This window comes from Nothobranchius furzeri, chromosome 1 (genome assembly GCF_043380555.1).
Source record: "Nothobranchius furzeri strain GRZ-AD chromosome 1, NfurGRZ-RIMD1, whole genome shotgun sequence".
NCBI classification, from domain to species: Eukaryota; Metazoa; Chordata; class Actinopteri; order Cyprinodontiformes; family Nothobranchiidae; genus Nothobranchius; species Nothobranchius furzeri.
In genome coordinates, this window is record NC_091741.1 from 102,989,797 (window position 1) to 103,013,312 (window position 23,516).

Sequence of the window (23,516 nt, forward strand, 5' to 3'; positions counted from 1 at the left end):
ATGTGCTAAAACAACCCTTTACAGGGTTCTGAATGTGGAGACGTAAACGTCACCTCTGACTGCGGTTGCGGCAACTCTCTTGTCTCTTTCTCACTGCTGTGAGGAGCACACACAAACTCACAGCCACATTTGTTTAAGAGAGACATCAGACTTTTGCATGCGTCCTTTTCCCCGCCCACATGCTTGGAGATTTCCATGGCAGTTTCCCATCTGACTAGAAAAAATATGAGCAGTCTGCTTCCAGCTCATTTCCTGCATGTTTTAGATCATAAACACATCTGATATGTTGGATTTAGCGATGAATCGCTCCTCTAGAAACCAATCAAGGCTAGGGAGACATTTCAGCATTTAGATTAAGGTGAGGTGTGAGACGAATGCACTGTGAGTGGATAAGTTTAATTTTTGCTTTGACCTCAGATAATTAACCCTCTAGAGTCGATCCATGCGCCGGTGTGCTGGTCACACTGCTCCCATTATTATGCTTAATCCTTTTAGTGTCATAATTACAGCTTGTTTCGACAAAAGTGGCTTAAAACTAAATAATAGTTGTGATTTAACATGTTTAATCAAGTAAATGTAAGACATTTAAGGGAAATCATTCATGCCAAGATAAAGGTGCTTTTGCACATTCCATCTGTGGCAGATGCCGAGCAAAACCCTACGAACGGAGCTCTGTGTTGGCTTCGTCTGCCCTCTCGCTGGTCTTCACTGTATGGTAGGACTCGGTAGTCAGGAAGAAAAACAAGACCAAGCTCATCCTATAGGCTGAGATACGAACCACATCACCCAATCACAACACCACTCATAATTAGTTCACCCAATGACAAATCATGCGTAAATAGTGGCTAGGTGCAGGCAAGGAAAATTTTTGCTTCAGGGAGTGTGCTCCTTGCTGCTCCAGGGTGGACAAAGTCAGGAAGGACACCCACTGGATTTGATAACCACTGATGTTCCCCTACTTTGAGGCTTGGCACACATAAACTGTGGCTTCTGGTCATGACACCTTCTTTGTAAATATGTATACAATGTAAATGTAAACATATGTGAATATTTTTGTGTCTTACTAAACCTGATCCAGTGGCGACTCGTCCATATGGGGCACTAGGGCACCACCCCACAAGTCTCACTGGAAAACGAAGAATAGGAATTACAAAACATGAAAACATAAACCATGAAAATTAAACTGAACGATCTATACATCATGCTAGGGCTGGGTGATGCGGCTTAAAAATAAAATCTCTGATAATTTTTTTTAAAACGATTTACGATTTTTTTTTCCGATTCTCTCTACAACACCCCCCCCCCTCCCCCCCCCCAAACAATTATTAAGAATAGAAATGAGTACAAATGGAAGGCACCTTAAAGCCAATTTTGTTTTTTATTTAATCACAAGCAAGACAAATGTAACCCACATTTCTGAGATGAATAATGAATAAATGAACACCCTCTTGGAATAAAAGTGCCACGCTCCACGTCCGTCGCAGCACACCCAGACCAGTTCTAAACAACAGATGACTTAATACCTTTCTTAGGAACAAACTTCCCATTCTCACCAGTGGACCAGTGGAGTCGCTTGCTCTTGCTGTTTTGTGTGCGTGCTGTGACGTTGTTGTCGCGGTTATGTGAAACTAACGCTACGGAAGCTTCAGCGGCCAAAAAGGTGCTATTACGTAAAAATTACTTCTTTTTTTTTAATTGCCCGCAACAAAAAATTTAAATTAATTCATTAAATTGATTTATTGCCCAGGTCTACATCATACCTGTGTATAATCTGCATTTAAAATGTTTAAGCAGGTGTTGTTAAAAATGTTTACACTTTTAACTCTACCAAATCGGCTTGTGATGTATTTCCTGTTACTTTTGGGCACAGCAATCTCTACCATAGGCCTACGCTAACTGGCGCGTGCGCTCTGGACCCCCCCGCCCCCCCTCTTCAGTACAATCAATAGGAGAGCCTTTGCGTGCAGGCAGTGTTGCAAGCTTAGCGATTTTGTCACCATTTCTAACGACTTTTCAGACCCCCTTAACGACTTTTTTTCAAAAAAGCGCCTAGCGACTAATCTGCCGACATTTTTGACCCCCCTCGGCTACTTTGATTACAACTTAGTAGCAGACTTTACCTGCAGATTAGCGATGCATCTGGATGCATCTGAAGCGACAGGACTGTCCTTCCTTCCAGAGGATCAGAAAGAAAACGATCTGCGCATGTGTATGCAGCATGATCACGCTACCCCCATTGACCAATCAAACCTTTTGTGGGTTTTCACAAGTCGATTATTTGAGATCGCCACCGAAGCTACATAAAGGGCGACTGCTCCTTCCGCCATCCTGCCGCATTTCGGCAGCTGAGCTCGGCTGGCACTGGCTGGCAGCGTCGCACTTACCCATGGCTTCTCGCACCACTTGTGGTGCATTCAAGGAACATTGGAACTCTATGATGAGTTCAATAACGTAGCACATTTAAAACTTTTACAAAAAACAGAATAATACTGTAAGACAAACACCTCAGGTCATTGGCAGTTTGCATGTAACGTTTCTGAATACTAAATACGGCCTGCTTCTTTTTACACAAAAGTACTAAAAACAACAAAACCAAACAAAAACAAAATATATATATATATATATATTATCTTTTAGGTCAATATATAGCACTGAATCACAACATAAGAATACATCTCAAGGCACTTGAAAACTACAAGAGAAAATTCATTTTAATTCAATCATACATTCCTTTAAATTTAATATTTTTGTGTTTACAAGTTCCATTCTCTTCAGACAAAATAGAAATATTCCTTCCATTTTTATGGGCCATCTTTACTTGATGTTTTAAAGGCTGCTGTTTTGTATTCTATGGGGTTTTTATTTTAATAAAATATTAAAAAATAAATTACATAATTTTTTTAATAAAAGCACGCAGGTTTTATTTGATTTACTCTACAAGACTGGTGATGTCATGACGCAAACGTGGTGATGTCATCATGCAAACCAGGTGACGTCATTGTGTCGTATGCAAATTAGCATGTGACGTCATCTGGCGACATCTAGCGACTTTTGGGGGCAACTTCAGCTACTTTCAGTCAAAAACAGTTGGCAACACTGTGTGCAGGGGTACAGCACCCGTGAGGACACGTGCAGGAGACCAGCATGGCAGAGTCTCAGCTCAGGTCAGGACAGCACCGGAAAATCTCCACAGTTCACTGTTGTGATGTCACAGAGCAGCTGAGTTCACTTTGTGGAGTTTTGTTATTATGAAGAACTGGAAAATGATGGAATGTGACATCAGAGACTTTTGAACACTCTCCTGCATGTAAAAAAGTGGATTTTTTTTTACTATAACACCTTAAACTGGCAAAAATAAGACTGAGTTAATGCGTAACTTCATGAAATAAGCTTTGTTAGTTTTTTATGCTGAGTCAGCATCTATTGGTGAATATTAAGCATGTTTTTGAAACAGTTTAGCTGTTACTGGTCTGTCTGTGTGATGCATAAGAATGATGCTTTGGTGTTCCCTGGTGGTGATATGTGGATAGCGCATCTGAAATATCACCTCAGCCATCCCAACCGCAAATAGCAGACTTAATTATTAGAATTATGATCGATGAGGCTATTTTAATACATTAACACTTTTCTAATCTGTTTTTCTCCTAAAAACATTTTGTGTTTAACTAAAAATATGATGAAATGTTGATTAAATATTTACAGTGTTAGAGACTAATGTATAGTGAGTATTTTTATATTTTTCTGCCTGCTTGAATTTTGATGTTGGTTTAAAAGGCAGGAATGTGACTCAAAATAGCCAATTTTTAAAAGATTGTTATGATTTCTTTTTTATTATTTTTATTTTTTTAAATAAAGCGTAATTTTTTTATTTATCTGCCCAATAAACCATCTTTTTGTAAGGAAGCAAATTGATAGCATGATGTTAATAGTACAATTTTTTAAGCCTTTTATTCACATGGACATTCTCATAACTGGTCATTCAAATCTTGGCTGGCATGCTCTTTTCGGCGCAACACCTGTTAAATTGTGCCCCACCAAAAAAATTTAAATTCACCAGCCGCCACTCTGATCCTGTCTTCTGTTTGACGTTTTTGGAAGTGGCAGAGGTAGACAGAAAGCATAACAGCAATTTTAAATGAAAAACGCCTAAGATGTGCCTTGCATTTATTTGCAAAATACTTATCCAATAAATTGTGTTGGTAGCGCACTGCTTTCCCCCCCGAGGCACCGGATGGTGGACCAGAATCTCCTCAACGCCGTAAGGAAGTCTTGCTCCATGGTCTCACCAAACTCCTCCCGTGCCCGGGTTTTTGCCTCAATGACCACCCGAGCCGCATTCCGCTTGGAATGCCGGTACCCGTCAGCTGTCCCACAGGCCAAAAAGACCTTATAGGACTCTTTCTTCAGCTTGACAGCATCCCTAACCACCAGTGCCCACCAGCAGGTTCGGGGGTTGCCACCATGACAGGCACAGATGATCCTGCGACCACAGCTCCGGTTGGCCGCCTCAACAATGGAGGCACGGAACAGGGTCCATTCAGACTCAATGTCCCTCTCCTCCCCGGAACATTTTGGAAGTTCTGTCGGAGGTGGGAATTGAAGCTCCTTCTTACTGGAGACTCTGCCAGATGTTCCCAGCAGACCCTCGTGATATGTTTGTCCCATAGCCCTAAAATGAATTATGTTGGAGTGAAACTCTTGCCAGTAGTTCAGAGTACACTCAGAGTACACGTCTCAAATCATTTAAAGACTAATACTCTGTTCAATTTTTTTAAAATTAAAACAAAAATCTTTGTTGACTAAAATTAAAAGACTAAAATGCATTTTGGGCATTAAGACCAAGATGTAAATTAAGATGCTAGCCTAAATCAACACTGCTGATGATGTTGGTTTTCAAACAAAACATGAACACAGCCGGTGTTAAAACATAGCAACGGAGTCGGTTCCAATACTATTGTGAAAAAAACTGTGCATGTAGGAGACCAGGAATAAATAAATTAAAAATGAATAAATGAAAAGGATAAATAAAGCTCATTCAATGTAAAAAAAAACGAATGTGTGGTTGAATTTTCTGTTTTACTTAAATAGTTTAAAGCCTTTTGTCCAAATTTTAGAGATAAAGTTTATGAACGTGATGTTATCACGTGACCGCGCGGAGACGGCATGCCAAGAAACAAATGTCAGCTCGTGCACCAGCTTACTTGGTGTCTAAAAGCAACACAACTTCTGCAGTTTGGGAGTATTTCAGGTTTTAAGCAAACTTAAGAGAGCCGGTAAACACTGATGAGGTCATTTGAGCAACCAAAGATGAGAGTGAAAGACGTACGCCCCGTCGTCACAGCAGAGGAGCGAACCGCAGCTGAAATAAGTCGGGGGATTTTTTATGTTTATTTTTAATATTTCCCCCCAAAATACACATTCTCCCCAAAAGAAAGATAAATTGCAGGAGCATAGCCAAAATTTACCACAAAAATACGCCTGTCTGCGCAAAAAAAAAAAAATGCACTTAGGACATATAAGGATTAAATTTAAGTACAACATATGTGTGATCCAGGCCGTAAGGCAAAGCAGATTAGAAAACAACTCTTTTTAGCCGTGTTGACTTTCTTTCATTTTTTCGTTCTTTTGGGAACCCGTGAGCCGACCGGAAATGGAGTAGACTTAGACTCCCTATTGATCCTTTTAAAACGTACAGCCCTGGTGTAAGGCCGATTTTTCCAAAGAAATTGAGGTTTTAAGGCATGAGGGGAAGACCAAGGTTAACATTTTGAAAATGATGAATAAATAAACAGAACTTTAAAACACTTTTATTTGTGCCAGAGATTTGCTAGCACCTGTTATAAAATGCCAAATGTGTTTATTTGAAAGCTGGATGCATTATAAAAATTAAATCGGGTTTTTTTGTACTAAAACATTTTGAATGCACTGAAATGCAAATTGCTCACATTCTGTCTGTCACAGACATGTACTACTATCCTGTTGGCATTTTAATTGTACCTTCTGGTACATTTGTTCTCATCTTTCAGGCTTCTGTCCTGTCTTCATACTATTGTCAAGTCTGCACACACCAGCCTGCAGTAATTTAACCTTTTCTGTTGTTTTCTGTCCCTCAAACCCATGGCACTTGATGTGTCCCTACCTTGACTATGTTCAGCTGACAGCACTACACCCCAGTGGCTCCTGGGCACAATGACCCCCACCAAAGGGCTTGGGAGCATTCTTTAGCTCTGTCACCATGTCCCAGCAGCACGAAGACAGCTGCAGCAAATCCCATTCTCTTATTTGTGCATGCACACACACGGTGCATACTGTACACACACAGCTGCACACACATTATTTTTCTTGGCTTAGCTGCCATCTTTGCGCTTTAATTTTGGGAGGAATACGCCCGCACTTTTGTAAAAGACAGTCTTTAAAAATCTGAAAGACTGTTTTTCACTCATCTCTTATGGGAGTGCTACATAAAGTAAAAGATGGGAATGGTGTTATATAGGGGAAAATTGAAAAATTAGGATATCATGCAAAAGTCAATTTATTTCATTTAGACTGAGAGGTCATTTAACGGGCCAATTTCATGCTATTGTGCACCTTCTTGAGCAACCATAGGCACAATATATGACAAAATATTATCTGTAAATGTGCCAGAGCTATTTTTAACTGTTGTTCCTGAGCAACATGTATTTTGCCAAACACGTAAAAAATCTATTCATAAAACAAGTAAGTATAAAAGTTAAAGCTGCGTACACATTACATCAAAGATTAAAAGCTGCTGCTGTTAAAGATAAGACTGTAGAAGAAGACAACAAAGAAAAAGAAGAGAAAAAAGATGTAAAAAAATTCAACTGACTGAAAAAGACAAAAAAATTGGTGCATGGGCAGGTCACACACTTCCTTAAAAGAGATAAACTTCTTGGAGCCTTTATAACTTGTTTGGCGCAAAAAACTTACTGGGTTAGTTAGATTTTAACCACTATCTTAGCTGAGTTTTGATGGAGTTAAATGTGGGACATTCTCTTAGAGTGAATGGAACACTGTTCCGAATGTGGGTGCCCCTTACTGAAAGAACGGACTGTTGAAAGGTGGTTCGTCTATAGGGAACTTCAATCCCCTCTGACCATGGGCCTAGTGACTCTGCCCAATGTAGATTTAAATTTTATGAATTCCCTTAATGGTGTTGGTGCCAAACCATGGAGAATTTTGTGTATGATTCTGGCAAATTTAAAGCACTTGAAATTTAGAAGATTGTATGTTTCTGAGATGTGGCAATAGTGGTAGGAAATTGTTTTTATTTTTTTTATACTTGGGGTTTGCCCAAATATTTTTAATACTCTTTTATATAGTGACAATTTTTCTAAAAGTTGTTTCATTTGTAAGAGACCAGTTTGTAAAGCAGTGTTCTATATGCAAGAATGCCATAGCATGCATGAACATCCTTGCAGCTTATTGATGTTTGAGTGTATCTGAAAGTATTGAAGCTGATTTAATTGTTTTAGAGATCTTGTTTGCATGTCTTTTAAATGTCTTGTCTCGTCTTCTTTCACCTATCCGGGTCACGGGGGCAGCATCCCAACTAAGGAATTCCAGACCGTCCTCTCCCCGGCCACCTTCACCAGCTCCTCCGGCAGGATCCCAAAGCGTTCCTGGGCCATTTCGGAGATGTACTTTCTCCAACATGTCCTGGGTCGACCAGGGGGCCTCCTGCTGGCAGGACATGCCTGAAACATCTCCCTGGTGAGGCGTCCAGGAGGCATCCTAACAAGATGCCCAAACCACCTCAACTGCCTTCTCTTGATATGGAGGAAAAACGGCTCTACTCTGAGTCTCTCCCGAATGTCCGAGCTCCTCACCCTATCTCTAAGGCTGAGCCCAGCCACCCTGCAGCCCTGTAGGTCAAAGCCTGATAATGCTAGGAGTACCACATCATCCGCATTAAGCAGAGATGAGAATCTCCTGTTACCAAATTCCACACTCTCAACACCACGGCTGTGCCTAGAAATCCTGTCCATAAACGTTATGAACAGGACCGGTGACAAAAGCTATGCGGACCAAACACACACTTCTCTGGTACAGGGACTGAATGGCCCTCATCAAAAGACCATCAGCCCCATACTCCTGGAGTGACCCCACAGGGTGCCTCTGGGTACACGGTCATAAACCTTCTCCAAATCCAAAACTCCTCCACTTGAGGTAGGACCTCTCTCCTGACCCGGAGTTGGCAAGCCACCCTTTCCCGGTCAAGAACCATGGTCTCAGATTTGGAGATGCTGATCCTCATCCCAGCCGCTTCACACTCGGCCGCAAACCTACCCAGCAAGAGCTGAAGGTCAGAGTTGGATGAAGCTTGGAGGACCACATCATCCGCAAAAAGCAGAGACGAGATTCTCCTGCCACCAAACTTGACACACTCCACACCAAGGCTGTGCCTAGAAATTCTGTCCATAAAGGTTATGAACAGAACCGGTGACAAAGGGCAGCCCTGGCGGAGTCCAACCCTCACCAGGAACAGGTCCGACTTACTATTGGCTATGCGGACCAAACTCACGCTCCTCTGGTAAAGGGACTGAATAGCCCTCAAAAGGCCACCCACCCCATACTCCTGGAGCGTCCCCCACAGGGTGCTCCTGGGGACACGGTCATAAGCCTTCTCCAAATCCACAAAACACAGGTGGATTGGTTGGGTAAACTCCTATGACCCCTCCATCACCTTAGCTAGGGTAGAGTTGCTCCACAGTTCCACGGCCAGGACGAAAACCACATTGCTCCTTCTTTATCTGAGGTTTAACTATCGACTAGACCCTCCTCTCCAGTACCTTGGAGTAGACCTTTCCAGGGAGGCTGAGGGGTGTGATGCCCCTATAGGTGGAATGCACCCTCTGGTCCCTTTTTTAAAAATAAGGACCACCACCCAGGTCTGCCACTCCACAGGAACTTCCCCCTCTGACTACGCAATGTTGCAGAGACGTGTCAACTAAGACAGTCCTTCAACATCCATAGCCTTGAGATACCCATGTCGGATCTCATCCTCCCCAGGGGCTCTGCCGCTGCGTAGTTGTTTGGAACAACAAAATGAAGACTTTGGAGTGGCCTAGTCAAAGTCCTGACCGGAATCTAGAGCTGAGGAAAATAATCAAATAATCGATGCATCAGGATGCAGACGTAAACAATTCTGCATCATAGAAGAGTACGCCATAATCGATTATAGTGGAATGTAGTTTTGTTTTTTTAATGGCGGCACCAGCGCAGCATTCAAATCTGTCAGAGTGAGCGTCCTCCACATTTACCTCCGCCTTAATGTGGTACTGCAGGGCTGAGCGCTGGAGTTGTAAGCTGAGACCGAACAGGAACCGAACCAGCCCGACCGGTTCTGTTGGATTTGGGCCGTGAATTATGTTAATTGAGCGGGTTGTCGCGCGGCGCGCTCCGCTCGCTCGATCAGCGGCTGAGAGAGAGAGAGACACTGTCTGCTCACACAAGAGAGACGATCGGAGGACGCTCATCCAAACCGATGCTCCAAACACACGTTATTTTCATAATTTATTTATTATTTCTCCTGGAAGCGCTCAGTCAGACTGCTTGTTGTAATGTAGGGAGATCCGGTCTTGGGGAGGGGGCGGGGTCAATGACTGCGGCTGCAGCGTGATCGTCTGTCTCTTTTATTTAGGGACACGGAAGTTTTAAGGAGAGAGAGATAGACGATAGAAGTTTTTGTTCCACTTTATTCTTTAGTTTCATGATGATAAACTGATGTTAAATTCAGCTTAAAGAGAAACTGGGAGGAAGCTTTGGTTCATTTTAGGTTACAGGAGGTCCTGTCTCCTACCTGCTCCTCCAGAGACAGCATGGACATGAGGGTTACATGGTGAGGGTCACACAGGACAGGTTAGTGGAAAGGTTTGTAGTTAGCTGGTTAGTGAAGATGATCCATCAGCTGGGTAGTTTAATCCTAATCCAGCCCACAGCCTTCTGCTGGTGTTATTATCAGGAAGAATAAAACACACATCTTTAATATTATTGGGAGTGTAGAATTTGTTTTATGTTTTATTGTTTTCTGCATCAAACAGAACTTGATTTATTCTCCAACTTTCAGAAACGAACCACTGGGTTCAAATAAAATAAAAAAAGTCAAACATTTCATTTGGTGTTATTTCTGACACCCTTCAACTGTGCCATAAATATCTGACTCTAGAGCTGCTCAGAGACATTAAACACTCATATATGAACCCATTATGTATTTTATTATTACAGTATGTATCCTGTAGGTTTTCAGTGCTTCTTTAGATTTTGTGAGTTTTTGTAAAGCATGTTTTTCTCAGCCTGAGGCGTGGTGTTGAACGAGGAAACTGATTCTTTTACTTTGTTAAATCTTCTTAAATATTTAAATTGTTTTGCCCTAACCTGTTGTGAATGGAGAGCTTTTGAGGGATGGCAGGTTGTGTTAATTATGTTTTTGATTAAAATAAAACGAAAAGCAATTATCTGACATCTTCTATTTATCAATGAAAACAAATCAATATGAAATAATCGTGATGCATCGTGATATCGAATCGAATTGAATCGTTGACCCAATAATCGTAATCGAATCGAATCGGGAGACAAATGAAGATTCACACCTCTACCGGAATCCTATTGAGATGCTAAGGCATGACCTTAAAAAGGCGGTTCATGCTAGAAAACCCTCAAATAAAGCTGAATTACAACAATTCTGCAAAGATGAGTGGGCCAAAATTCCTCCAGAGCGCTGTAAAAGACTGGTAGCAAGTTATCGCAAACGCTTGATTGCAGTTATTGCTGCTAAGGGAGGCCCAACCAGTTATTAGGTTCAGGGGGCAATTACTTTTTCACACAGGGCAATGTAGGTTTGGATTTTGTTCTCTCCCTAAATAATGAAAACCATCATTTCAAAACTGCATTTTGTGTTTACTTGTGTTATCTTTGACTAATGGTTAAATGTGTTTGATGATCAGAAACATTATGTGTGACAAACATGCAAAAGAGTAAGAAATCAGGAGGGGGGAAATAGTTTTTCACACCACTGTATACAGGTCCATCTCAAAAAATTAGCATATTGTGATAAAGTTCATTATTTTCCTGTAATGTACTGATAAACATTAGACTTTCATATATATTAGATTCATTACACACAAATGAAGTATTTCAAGCCTTTTATTGCTTCTTATATTGATGATTTTGGCATAAATCCTATCTCAAAAAATTAGCATATCATGGAAAGGTTCTCTGAACGAGCTATTAATCTAATCATCTGAATCATCTAATTAACTCTAAACACCTGCAAAAGATTCCTGAAGCTTTTAAAAACTCCCAGCCTGGTTCATTACTCAAAACCGCAATCATGGGTAAGACTGCGGACCTGACTGCTGTCCAGAAGGCCATCATTGACACCCTCAAGCAAGAGGGTAAGACACAGAAAGAAATTTCTGAACGAATAGGCTGTTCCCAGAGTGCTGTATCAAGGCACCTCAGTGGGAAGTCTGTGGGAAGGAAAAGGTGTGGCAGAAAACGCTGCACAACGAGAAGAGGTGACCAGACCCTGAGGAAGACTGTGGAGAAGGACCGATTCTAGACCTTGGGGGACCTACGGAAGCCGTGGACTGAGTCTGGGGTAGAAACATCCAGAGCCACCGTGTACAGGTGTGTGCAGGAAATGGGCTACAGGCGCCGCATTCCCCAGGTCAAGCCACTTTTGAACCAGAAACAGTGTTGAGAAGCAACATGTTTTCTTTAACTAAAGAGTGTCCATGCAGGACTGTAATCTGTGTTAAACATGAATTTGTTTGTTACCCTCAGGAGGAGTCCTCTGTGGCAGCCATTTTGAACCAGCTAAAGAGGAGGCCCGCCTCTAATGCTGCCTTTATATAGTAAAATGCCTGAGTGGGCTGAGGTGATTGGCCGACCTGAATTGGAGGGGGGGGGGGGGGGGGTCGGAGAGTATATAAGTGGACTGCTGGGTGTGGCAAGGGATCTCTCTCTGAAAGTGACTGAGACTGGAAGAGAGATGGGTGGGTGGCCATTTTGAAGACGGCTGGATTTTCTGTATTTTTTTTTTTACCAGAGGAAATTAAACTGGTTTTCCCCCTTTTGAACTTCTCTATGGAAGGCAGATCAGAGGCCCTTTGGACATGCTGAGAGAGGGCTGGGTGGCTGGAGTGGCACAGGCATCTGCAGAAGTGGCTTCACCAACAAACATTGTCTCTTACATACTACAAATGAGAGACAAACTGGAAACATACAGCAAACAGGTTAAAGACCACATGCAAAAGGTACAACACAAACAAAAGTTATGGTATGACAAAAATGCCCGTGAAAGAGAGCTGAAGACGGGCCAGAAAGCTTTAGTACTTTTGCCAACTGGACCAAGTAAGCTATTAGCTAAATGGCAAGGACCCTACACGGTGGGTAGAAAAACGGGTCCAGTGACATATGAAATTATCTGTCCAGACAAACGAAATCAAAGCAAGTACTTCATGTGAATCTGTTAAAAGAATACCATGAGAGAAATGTCTCAGGACCAGCTGTGAAGCAGATCCTGATGGTTCAAGAACTTCAACCAGAAGACAGTAGTATTTTGGAGTATTTTGGATTTTCTGTATTTTTTTTTTTTTTGACCAGAGGAAATTAAACTGGTTTTCCTTGTTCATCAACCAAGTCATCATGTCTCTTTTGTCCTCACTACGCTTCACTGTGTAACAAACAGTGGCAGAACCACCTGACCTGGGCTACAGAGAAGCAGCACTGGACTGTTGCACAGTTGTCCAAAGTACTTTTTTCGGATGAAAGCACATTTTGCATGTCATTCGGAAATCAGGGTGCCAGAGTCCGGAGGAAGACTGGGCAGAGGGAAATGCCAAAATGCCTGAAGTCCAGTGTCAAGTACCCACAGTCAGTGATGTCTGGGGTGCCATGTCAGCTGCTGGTGTTGGTCCACTGTGTTGTATCAAGGGCAGGGTCAATGCAGCTAGCTATCGGGAGATTTTGGAGCACTTCATGCTTCCATTTGCTGAAAAGCTTTATGGAGATGAAGATTTCATTTCCAGCACGACCTGGCACCTGCTCACAGTGCCAAAACCACTAGTAAATGGTTTACTGAACATGGTATTACTGTGTTCAACTGGCCTGCCAACTCTCCTGATCTGAACCCCATAGAGAATCTGTGAGATATTGTGAAGAGAAAGTTGAGAGAAGCAAGACCCAACACTCTGGATGAGCTTAAGGCCGCTATCGAAGTATCCTGGCCTCCATGACACCTCAGCAGTGCCACAGGCTGATTGCCTCCATGCCACGCCACATTGAAGCAGTGATTTCTGCAAAAGGATTCCCGACCAAGTATTGAGTGAATAACTGAACATAATTATTTGAATGTTGACTTTTTTTTTTATTAAAACCACTTATCTTTTATTGGTCGGATGAAATATGCTAATATTTTTAGATAGGAATTTTGGGTGTTCATGAGCTGTATGCCAAAATCATCAATATTAGAAACAATAAAAGGCTTGAACTACTTCAGTTGTGTGTAATGAATCTAATATATATGAAAGTCTAATGTTTATCAGTACATTACAGACAATAATGAACTTTATCACAATATGCAAATTTTTTGAGGACCTGTATGTATGTATGTATGTATATATATATATATATATAATCATGTTTGCGCAATATTATATTGTACATAGTAAATATAATAGTAGTATAATTTTGTACAAGTGTGGTATTGTATGATGTTTGTACAGAAAATTACATTGTACAAATGTGATAAATATGTACATTCCATTCATCCATCTATTTTTATCTGCTTATCCAAAGTCTGGTCGTGGGGGCAGCAGCCTAAGACGAGGCCCAGTCTTCCCTCTCTCCAGCTACTTGGTTCAGCTCCTCCAGGGGAATCCCAAGGCGTTCGCTGGCCCAGTGAGAGACATAGTCCCTCCACCGTGTCCTGGGTCTACCTTTAGGTCTCCTCCCAGTTTGACGTTCCTGAAAACCTCACCAGGGAGGCATCCAGGAGGCATCCTGACCAGATGCCCGAGCAACCTCAACTGGCTCCTCTCAATGTGGAGGAGCAGCGGGTCTACTCCGAGCCCCTCCCGGATGACCGAGCTTATCACCATATCTCTAAGGGAGAGCCCAGCCACTCTTCGGAGAAAACTCATTTCGGCCACTTGTATCCGCGATCTCGTTCTTTCAGTCACTACCCAAAGCTCATGGCCACAGGTGAGGGTAGGAACGTAGATCGACCGGTAAATTGAGAACATCGCCTTCTGACTCAGCTCTCTCTTCACCACGACAAACCGGTACAACGCCCGCATCACTGCAGATGCAGCACCAATCCGCCTATCGATTTCACGCTCTAGTTTTCCCTCACTGGTGAACAAGACCCCGAGATACTTAAACTCCACTTGGTGCAGGACCTCATCCCTGATCCGGAGAAGGCATTCTACCCTTTTCCGAATCAATCCGGGCCCCCGAGGGACTCAGTCAAACGCCTTCTCCTAATCCACAAAACACATGTAGACTGGTTGGGCAAATTCCCACGCACCCTCCAGGATCCCTCTAAGGGTATTGAGCTGGTCCAGTGTTCCACGACCAAGACGAAAACCACATTGCTCCTCCTGAATCTGAGGTTCAACAATCCGATGGACCCTCCTCTCCAGAACCCCTGAATAGACCTTACCAGGAAGGCTCAGGAGTGTGATCCCCCTGTAGTTGGAAGAAACCATGCCCCCCCCCCCCCCCCCCCCCTTTTTTTTTTTTTAAGGGGACCAGCACCCCGGTCTGCCAACATCCAGAGCCTTAAGCAACTCCGGGGGGATGTCATCCACCCCTGAAGCCTTGCCACAGAGAAGCTTTTTAACCACCTCAGTGACCTCGGCACCAGAGATGTGAGAGGCCAATCCAAAGTCCCCAGACTCTGCTTCCTCACTGGAAGACATGTCGGTGGGATTGAGGAGGTCTTTAAAGTATCCTGCCCACCAATCCACAACGTCCTGAGTAGAGGTCGGCAGCACACCGTCCCCTAACTCCCCACCAGGTAGTGGTCAGTTGACAGCTCCGCCCCTCTCTTCACCCGAGTGCCCAAGACATGCAGCCGCAGGTCAGATAAAACAACAACAAAGTCGATCATCAAGCTGCGGACTAATAGCCTGGCAAGCCAGACTAAATAAATGTATTATTTAGTCTGGCCACGCTCCATTGACGGCTCTCGGTTGTGGGGCGGGTTCTACCGTTGTCTTTCAAATAATCTCCACATTCCACTGGACAATGAATGTGACATACTCTTGTTTCACTCTGTTGCATCATCCCACCCACCAGCCATATAGAGTGCCCTGATTGGCCCACAAAGCGGTTAAAGCTCTGTGATTTGTTCACTAAGCAGATAGAGCACTATGATTGGCCCACCATTATGGACCAATCACAGCTCTTTGTGTGTTTGAAACCACTCTAGAGAGCTGTGATTGGCTAGCCAGAGTCCTGGTGGGAGCTGCTGAGGTTCCAATGGAGCATGCCTAGACCAAACTTTGCAAAGCAAGAATTTGGTCTAGTTCACTAGGCTAGCGGTCTAAGGTATCCTGGTGCCAAGAGCACATATGGACACCTTTATGTCTGAAAATGGTGTTCATTATGGACAATCCATGACAGGCACAGAAGTCCAATAACAAAACACCACTCAAATTCAGATCAGGGGGGCCGGTCCTCCCAACCACACCTTTTCAGGTCTCACTGTCGTTGCCCACATGAGCATTAAAGTCCCCCAGTAGAACGAGGGAGTCACCAGAAGGAACGCTCTCCAGCACCTCCTCTAAGGTCTCCAAAAAGGGTGGGTATTCTGAACTGTAGTTTGGTGCATAAGCACAGACCACAGTCAGAACCCGTCCCCCCACATGTAGGCGGGGGGAGGCTACCCTCCATTAACCGGGGTAAACCCCAACGTACAGGCATCGAGATGGGGGCAACTAGTATGCCCACCCCTGCACAATGCCTCTCAGTGGGAGCAACTCCAGAGTGGTAGAAAGTCCAACCCCTCTCAAGGAAACTGGTTCCAGAGCCATGCGTTGAGGTGAGTCCGACTATATCTAGTTGGAACCTCTCAACCTCACACACCAACTCAGGCTCCTTCCCCACCAGAGAGGTGACATTTCATGTGCCAAGAGCCAGCTTCTGTAGCCGAGGATCAGACTGTCAAGATCCTTGCTCTCGACTACCACCCGTCACACACTGCACCCGACCCCTTTGGCCCCTCGCACGGGTGGTGAGCCCTTGGGAAAGAGGGACCCATGGTTCGTCTTCGGGCTGTGCCCGACCGGGCTCCATGGGTGAATGCCTGGCCACCAGGCGCTCGCCAGCATGCCCCACCTCCAGGCCAGGCTCCAGAGGGGGGCCCCGGTGACCCACATCCGGGCGAGGGAACACGGTTTCCATCTATATAATTCATCATAAGAGATCTTCGGGCCGCTCTTTGTCTGATCCCTCACCTAGGACCTGTTTTCCATGGGTGACCCTACCAGAGGCAGAAAGCCTCAGACAACTTAGCTACTAGGATCATTGAGACACTCAAACCCCTCCACCACGGTAAGGTGACAGAACAAAATACCGTATTGACCCGAATATAGAATAACCCAGACAAAAATAAAACTTTTTTTAAACCGTTTTTATTCTACATTTGAGAACAAATACGGAGCAAAAATTCAATTTTAATGCTAACTATCTGAACTTTGCTGACATGTGAAATCAAAGGTCAAATGAGGCTTTTATTCAGACCCCATCTGCCGTGCTGTACTCGCTCACTCTCATGCTGCTGCGGGGTGTACCATCAGATCATTACACCTGTCGGCTCATCCCACTGAACGTCATCCATTTCTCACTGCTATCCAATGCATCCAGGCATGCATTGTTTGACTCCTCTGCTGAAATATCCACCGTCATCTTAAAATACGCATAACTCTGCCTTATAGCACGTTAACTTGCCCCAATTTTGGTTCACTCTGCTCTGGACCTCTCGTCTCCATTTTTTTCTCTCGTTGAGAACATACAGCCTGGCGGCCTCTGCTTTTATGGGCGTGTAATGCTTAGACCCCGATTATAAGACGACCCCACATTTTTTAATTTTCTTCAATGAAAAAAAAACCTTGTCTTATATTCGGGTCAGTACAGTACTAAATAGCCGAGACAACAAAAAAATCACTAATGGCCTCTTTGGAAGTGCGATACGGTGCAGCACTTTGCAGAGTTGCATTAGAACAAATCATGATTCTTTTGAAACAGTGTTCTTTAGAAAACTGAGACAAAAGAGATGTTTGGAAATGGAAGCCCACTGTAAAAAATCAGCTCCTAAAAAAGAATCAAATTGTTACAATGGTCCAAATCCAGACCTCAAAACAACATGCTGAGCATAAATCCCACTGAACAAAAGTAACTTTATAAAGAAAGGTGAGATAAAAATACTTCCCAGTGGTGTGAAAAACATTTTAAGTTCATTCATATTAGAAGTAGAATTCACTTTCCGCACAAATTATGCATCTCAACTCAGTTGTTAGTTTAAATATCATAACTCATAACCTGGTTACCAAATATAACATTAGATTTCTAGAATAATAGTCAAAGATGCTCACTGTTTATAAATTATTTCTCTTTATCTCCCCATTGCAGCCGTGAACGGGGCGGAGGATGTGGCGCTCTATGTGGGCATGGTGGCAGTGGCCTTGTGTCTGACTTTGCTGCTCATCGTCGTCATTCTGGTCTACCGGCGCAAGAAGGAGGGCCTAGATGCTGATGTGGCAGATTCTTCCATCCTCACCACTGGCTTTCAGCCCATGGGCATCAAGCCCAGCAAGCCAGGTGTGTGGGCACCACGGCCACGCAGGCCTCCCCACAGCAGTAGGACACTGTTCTTTGTTTTACCCTTGTCTGTACGTCCTCCCACTGTGGCTGTGCAGCGTCCATCAACATGTAGCACCAGACCTGTTTGTTTGTGGTGTTTACTGTCAAGCCATAAGGATTCATGATGGTGTGTGCGCGTGTGTGTGTGTGTGTGTGTGTGTGTGTGTGTGTGTGTGTGTGTGTTAGACAAGGTGTTTAGTTGCCTGCTTGATAAATTATGTTTGTCCATCGCCTCCTTGTGAGGAAATGTACCCACTCAGTTTACCACCTGTGTGGAGCCTCTGAGGTTTAACAGCAAGTAATAGAAATACAACAGTCTGAGGTGGATGGAGATGTGGAGCTGTGCTGCTGTGCCTCTGATTCACCATGAAATAAAAAGCCTTTATGCATTCCGGATGCTAAGCTGCATCTGAGTTCTGTTTGGAATTGATTGTGTGACTGCTAAAAGACAGCGTTAGAGGAGGAGGGGTGGTGGGAATAGACTTACTGTGGGTGAAAATTGTGTTTATGTGCATTTGCTCTGTTGCTGCACCATGTGTCTCCTTCGGTGTTTGTTTCAGTTTGCTGTGTGTTGCAACAACTTTACAGAGTGTGAGGTCTGTGTCTGATATAGAACCTCCTCCCGCCCCACACACACACACACACACACACACACACACACACACAGACGCACACTCCTCCTTCATGCCACTCAAACTCACAGATTTGCTTTTTTTCTGTGTCTGTTTACATTATTCAGAGAACTCCCATTTGCTCACCATCCAGCCTGATCTGACAACTACCACCACCAGTTACCAAGGCACCCTGCGCTCTCGCCATGATGCTGCTGGGAAGTTTTCAATGACCAACGGGCCCCTGCTGGACCCGCTTCCCAATGGTTCACACACTCTGCACAATGGCAAGCTAAATTCAGACCCTGCTGAGTTTGTAAGCAGGCTGTCCACCCAGACCTACTTTAAAACACTCCCTCGTGATGTGGCCAACACCACCTATGGGACCTTCAACTTCCTGGGTGGGAGACTCACTATACCCAACACAGGTGGGTTCTTTATTTATATGTATGGCCTGTCAGTGTTCCCTAGTTAACTAAATATAAAAAGAATGAAAAGCTCCTGTCTTGTTTTCAGAGTCGTTATACTTGTTTTACTGGTTCCCAAGTAATGCTTCCTACCATTATTATCACTATTTTAAAGTTTATTTACTCTAAAACCACTTTTGGTAAGGTCACTATTAAAAATATATTATTAGCTTTTATTTGTCTGTAGTTTCATTACTGTAGTTAGTGATTTTTTAAAATGTTTTCTTCATTTGCACTGTATGAGGAAAACATGGATCGAAATCCTGTCTCCCATGGCAAGATTTTAACATTCTTTGAAGACTTTCCAATTATTAGTGACCCTACGTGTGATGATAAAAAAATCACAACTGTAACAGTGTTGGGCTTACACAAAGCCAAATAATAGACACATTTATAACACACCTTGAAGTCGCCAAGTGGTCTTGTGGTTTGCGAAGCCCTCAACAGTTCCAAACCAGTAAATATGATCGGCTTCCGACAGGACTGAACGCTAAAGCAACCCTTTTCTCATCTCCACAATCTAAGGATGTTGTTTATAATTTGAGATTTTTCTGTTCTCTGCATGCTGACATAGGGATGCTGTGATTTTTGTCCTACTTAAAGATGTCAGAGCGCTGATCCTGCTTACCTTCAGATCTACATCCTCTAACAAAGCATGAATTATATTTGTTTCCAGGATTTAAAGTTAAAGTCCCTTTATTCATCACATGGTGAAATTTGTACTCCACATTTGACCCATTCCTGGGGGGAGCAGTGAGCTGCAGACATGGCAGCGCTTTGGAACTATTTGGTGGTTTAACCCCTCAATCAAACCCCTTAATTCATAGTGTCAAGCGGGGAGGCATTGGGTCCCATTTTTAAGATTTTTGGGTATGACCAGACCGTGGATTTGAACCACTGCACACACATACCAACCCGCCCTACCTTCTCCGCTGACATCAACGACGCATGGCAGCGCAGCAAACCGCGGGGCTTCCCTCTGCTGATACTGACGAGAAACGGTAGCGGAGCACGGCAAACCTCCCCACCCCCGCTCTCACGGTCCGGCCCGCAAGGCTTATCAAGTTCCAAAATAAAAGTTTAATCGTTTTTTCTGGCCGTGACATCGTCTCATTTGGATGTTTAACAATTAAAATGTGGGCTTCTTATTACAATATATCATTACTGTAATAAAATAGTATTAGTGGAATAAAAAAACATTTCCATATGCCATCTGAATAGAAAACTCAAATGACCCTGCCTGGATTTGGACCTGGGTCCCCAGTGTGTAAGGCAGATGCCTCACCAGTTGAGCAGTCACTTTGACATGAAGTCATCTAGTGGATGTACACTTATAACTGATTCACAACATGCTGTATGTTAAACTACACGTAACTAGTTGTCAAGACAAATATTTATACATTGAACCACCACCTTATCGTGGTGAGGGAGTTTGAGTGCCCTAAGGATCCTAGGAGCTATGTTGTCTGGGGCACTTTGTGCCTTTGGTAGGATAACCCATGGCAAATTGGTCCTAGGTGAAGAGTGAGACAAAGTGCAGTTTCGAAGAATCTTCATGGAAGTGAGATCGAAGAGCCAGAGTACCCAGCCTGGAGGGTTACCAGGGGATGGGGAGCTGTTGACGTCAACTGGGGCTATAGTCAGGAGGTGGAAGGAATACTTTGAGGAGCTCCTCAATCCTACTGACACACATTCTAGGAGGAACCAGAGCTGGGAGACCTGGGGATGGACTGTCCAATCTCTGGGGCAGAAGTTGCTGAGGTAGTCAAACAACTACGCACCGGTGGAGCCCCTGGGGTGGATGAGATCGGACCTGGGTATCTCATGGCTTTGGATATTGTAGGACTGTCTTGGTTGACACGTCTCTGCAACATTGCGTGGTAGGGATGTCCCGATCCGATCACGTGTTTTCAGACTGATCTGGACTCGGGCTTTACTTCCCGATCCAAGCCCCGATCCGGACTGGATACTGGGTTCAAATTACAGGAGAGTAACTTGGTTCTCCTGTAAGCTTGTCAGGCCCCCCCGATACCCTTAACTTACACACCCAGAAGAGATCCAATTTCTACCTACATTATATGGACTCTGAATCTTCTGAGCAGAGATGCAGAGAGCGGCAGGCAGACCGCTGATTATTCATGAACTCCAGCTGTGTTCTGCACACGCCCACAGTAACATTTTCTAAGTTTCTAAGTGGCGTCACCAAAAATATATAATTAACACACAGTCATTTGTGTCCGTTCATTTTCTCTCTGGTAAGTTCTGTCTGTGTTTGAGCATGACGTGTGGACGCGCTCGCGCTGCAGCGCTCGTCACTGGCGCAGCCGGGCAGCGCAGCGCACACTCCGCTTTTTTTACAGTCAATAGATCAATTTGATCTGCTGGTTAAAAAGTTACTTGTGAGGTGAAAAAGAAGGAAGCGGGCAGGAGTTTTTCTGGAGGACTGGGAGATGCAGGAAGATCAGAGACAGACAGGACAGGAAGATAGGAAAATAAAAACCAAGAAAACAAAACAAAGTTCTTAAAAAAATAAAATGTAGGTAGATTTATCCCACTACACGTTTGTACCTGTGTGAAGCAATAATTTATCGGCATGTAGTTTTTATATAGTTGATACAATTCAGATCGACTGCAAAACTCCGTCCCATGCTCAGGGGCGTATCTAAGCATTTTGGGGGCCGAGGCAAAATAGCCCCCGCCAGGTATTTAAAGTTGAAGTGCTATTTGTTTTTATATTAGACTTTTTATATTTGCAATAAAGTCCAAAAGTAAAGAATTTATGTTATTTATTACTTGATTGTTCAAGCTACCTCACAGAAGTGATCTGTTGATAAAAATTAAAATAAGAAGGTAATTAAATAAAAAATAAGGAACATTCTGGAACTGTTTCTTCCTTTTCTTTCTTCTTTTTATGTATCGAAAGTATCGGATCGGGACTCGGTATCGGCAGATTCTCAAAATCAAATGACTCGGACCCGAGGGCAAAAAAACCTGATCGGGACATCCCTATTGCGTGGTCATCATGGGCAGTTCCTGTGGAGTGGCAGACTGGGGTGGTGGTCCCAAGTTTTTAAAAAGGGGACCAGAGTGTTTTCCAACAATAGGGGGATCACACTCGTCAGTCTCCCGGGAAAGGTCTACTTCAAGGTACTAGAGAGGAGGGTCCGGTCAATAGTTGAACCCCAGATAGAGGAGGAGCAATGTGGTTTTCGTCCTGGCCGTGGAACTGTGGACCAACTCTTTACCCTTGCTAGGGTGATGGAGGGGGTAATGGGAGTTTGCCCAACCAATCCACATGTGTTTTGTGGATTTGGAGAAGGCTTATGACCATGTACCCAGAGGCACCCTGTGGATGGTATGCCAGGAGTACGGGGTGGATGGTCTTTTACTAAGGGCCATTCAGTCCCTGTACCAGAGAAGTGTGAGTTTGGTCCGCATAGCCGGCAGTAAGAAGGACCTGTTCCCAGTGAGGGCTACCCTATGTCACTGCTCCCGTTCATAACGTTTATGGACAGGATTTCTAGGCACAGCCATGGTGTTGAGGGTGTGGAGTTTGGTGGCAGGAGAATCTCATCTCTGCATAATGCGGATAATTTGGTCCTCCTAGCATAATCAGGCTCTGACCTACAGCTCTTGCTGGGGAGGTTCACAGCTGAGTGTGAAGCGGCTGGGATAAGGATCAGCACCTCCAAGTCTGAGACCATGGTTCTTGATTGGAAAAGGGCGGCTTGCCAACTCCAGGTCGGGAGAGTGGTCCTGCCTCAAGTGGAGGAGTTCAAGTTTCTCGGGGTCTTGTTCACGAGTGAAGGAGCGGGAGATCGCGATTGGATTGTGGCAACGTCTGCAGTGATGCGGAAGCTGAACTGGTCAGTTGTGGTGAAGAAGGAGCTGAGCCGGAAGGCAAGGCTCTCTATTTACCAGTCCATCTACCGCTCAGTCCTCACCTATGGTCATGAGCTTTGGGTAATGACCGAAAGAACAAGATTGCGGATACAATTGGCCGAAATGAGTTTTCTCCACGGGGTGGCTTGGCTCAGCCTTAGGGATAGGGTGAGGAGGGTGGAGTAGAGCCGCTGCTCCTCCATATCAAAAGGAATTAGTTGAGGTGGTTTGGGCATCTTGGTAGGATGCCTCCTGGATGCCTCCCCAGGGAGGTGTTTCAGGCATGTCTTGCCGGGAGGAGGCTCCCTGGTCGACCCAGGACACGTTGGATAAAGTATATCTCCAAAATGGCCCAGGAATGCCTTGGGGTCCTGCCGGAGGAGCTGGTGGAGGTAGCCAGGGAGAGGTTGGTCTGCAACTCCCTATTTGGGATGCTGCCCCCGCGACCCAGACCCGGATAGACAGAATAAGATGAGACGAGATGAGATGTAGCTGTAGACGTAAAAATATAGCTGAATGGATTTTTAGGGAATTTTCTGTTACATATGTTTTAACAAATTCAAGACATCCGACTATAACCATTCTTTGCACTGGACCCCGTTTTGCCTTCAGAACTATTGTTTGCTGTAAGCGTCAGCCGGCGTAGCCATGTATCTTTTGCTTAGCC

At 44.1% G+C, this 23,516-nt stretch overlaps 1 protein-coding gene across 4 annotated transcripts in view; it reads left to right on the forward strand.

Moving 5' to 3' along the window:
* Positions 1 to 23,516, forward strand: part of unc5a (unc-5 netrin receptor A) — a 363,819-nt gene that overhangs the window by 257,585 nt on the left and 82,718 nt on the right. For 2 of the 4 annotated variants that reach the window (XM_054738923.2, XM_054738925.2), the window contains 2 exons: positions 17,659 to 17,886; positions 18,629 to 18,928. In XM_054738923.2, the coding sequence (XP_054594898.1) occupies positions 17,659 to 17,886; positions 18,629 to 18,928 (528 nt within the window). The remainder of the gene's footprint in view (positions 1 to 17,658; positions 17,887 to 18,628; positions 18,929 to 23,516) is intronic. The other 2 variants (XM_054738924.2, XM_054738926.2) reach the window with 1 other exon arrangement.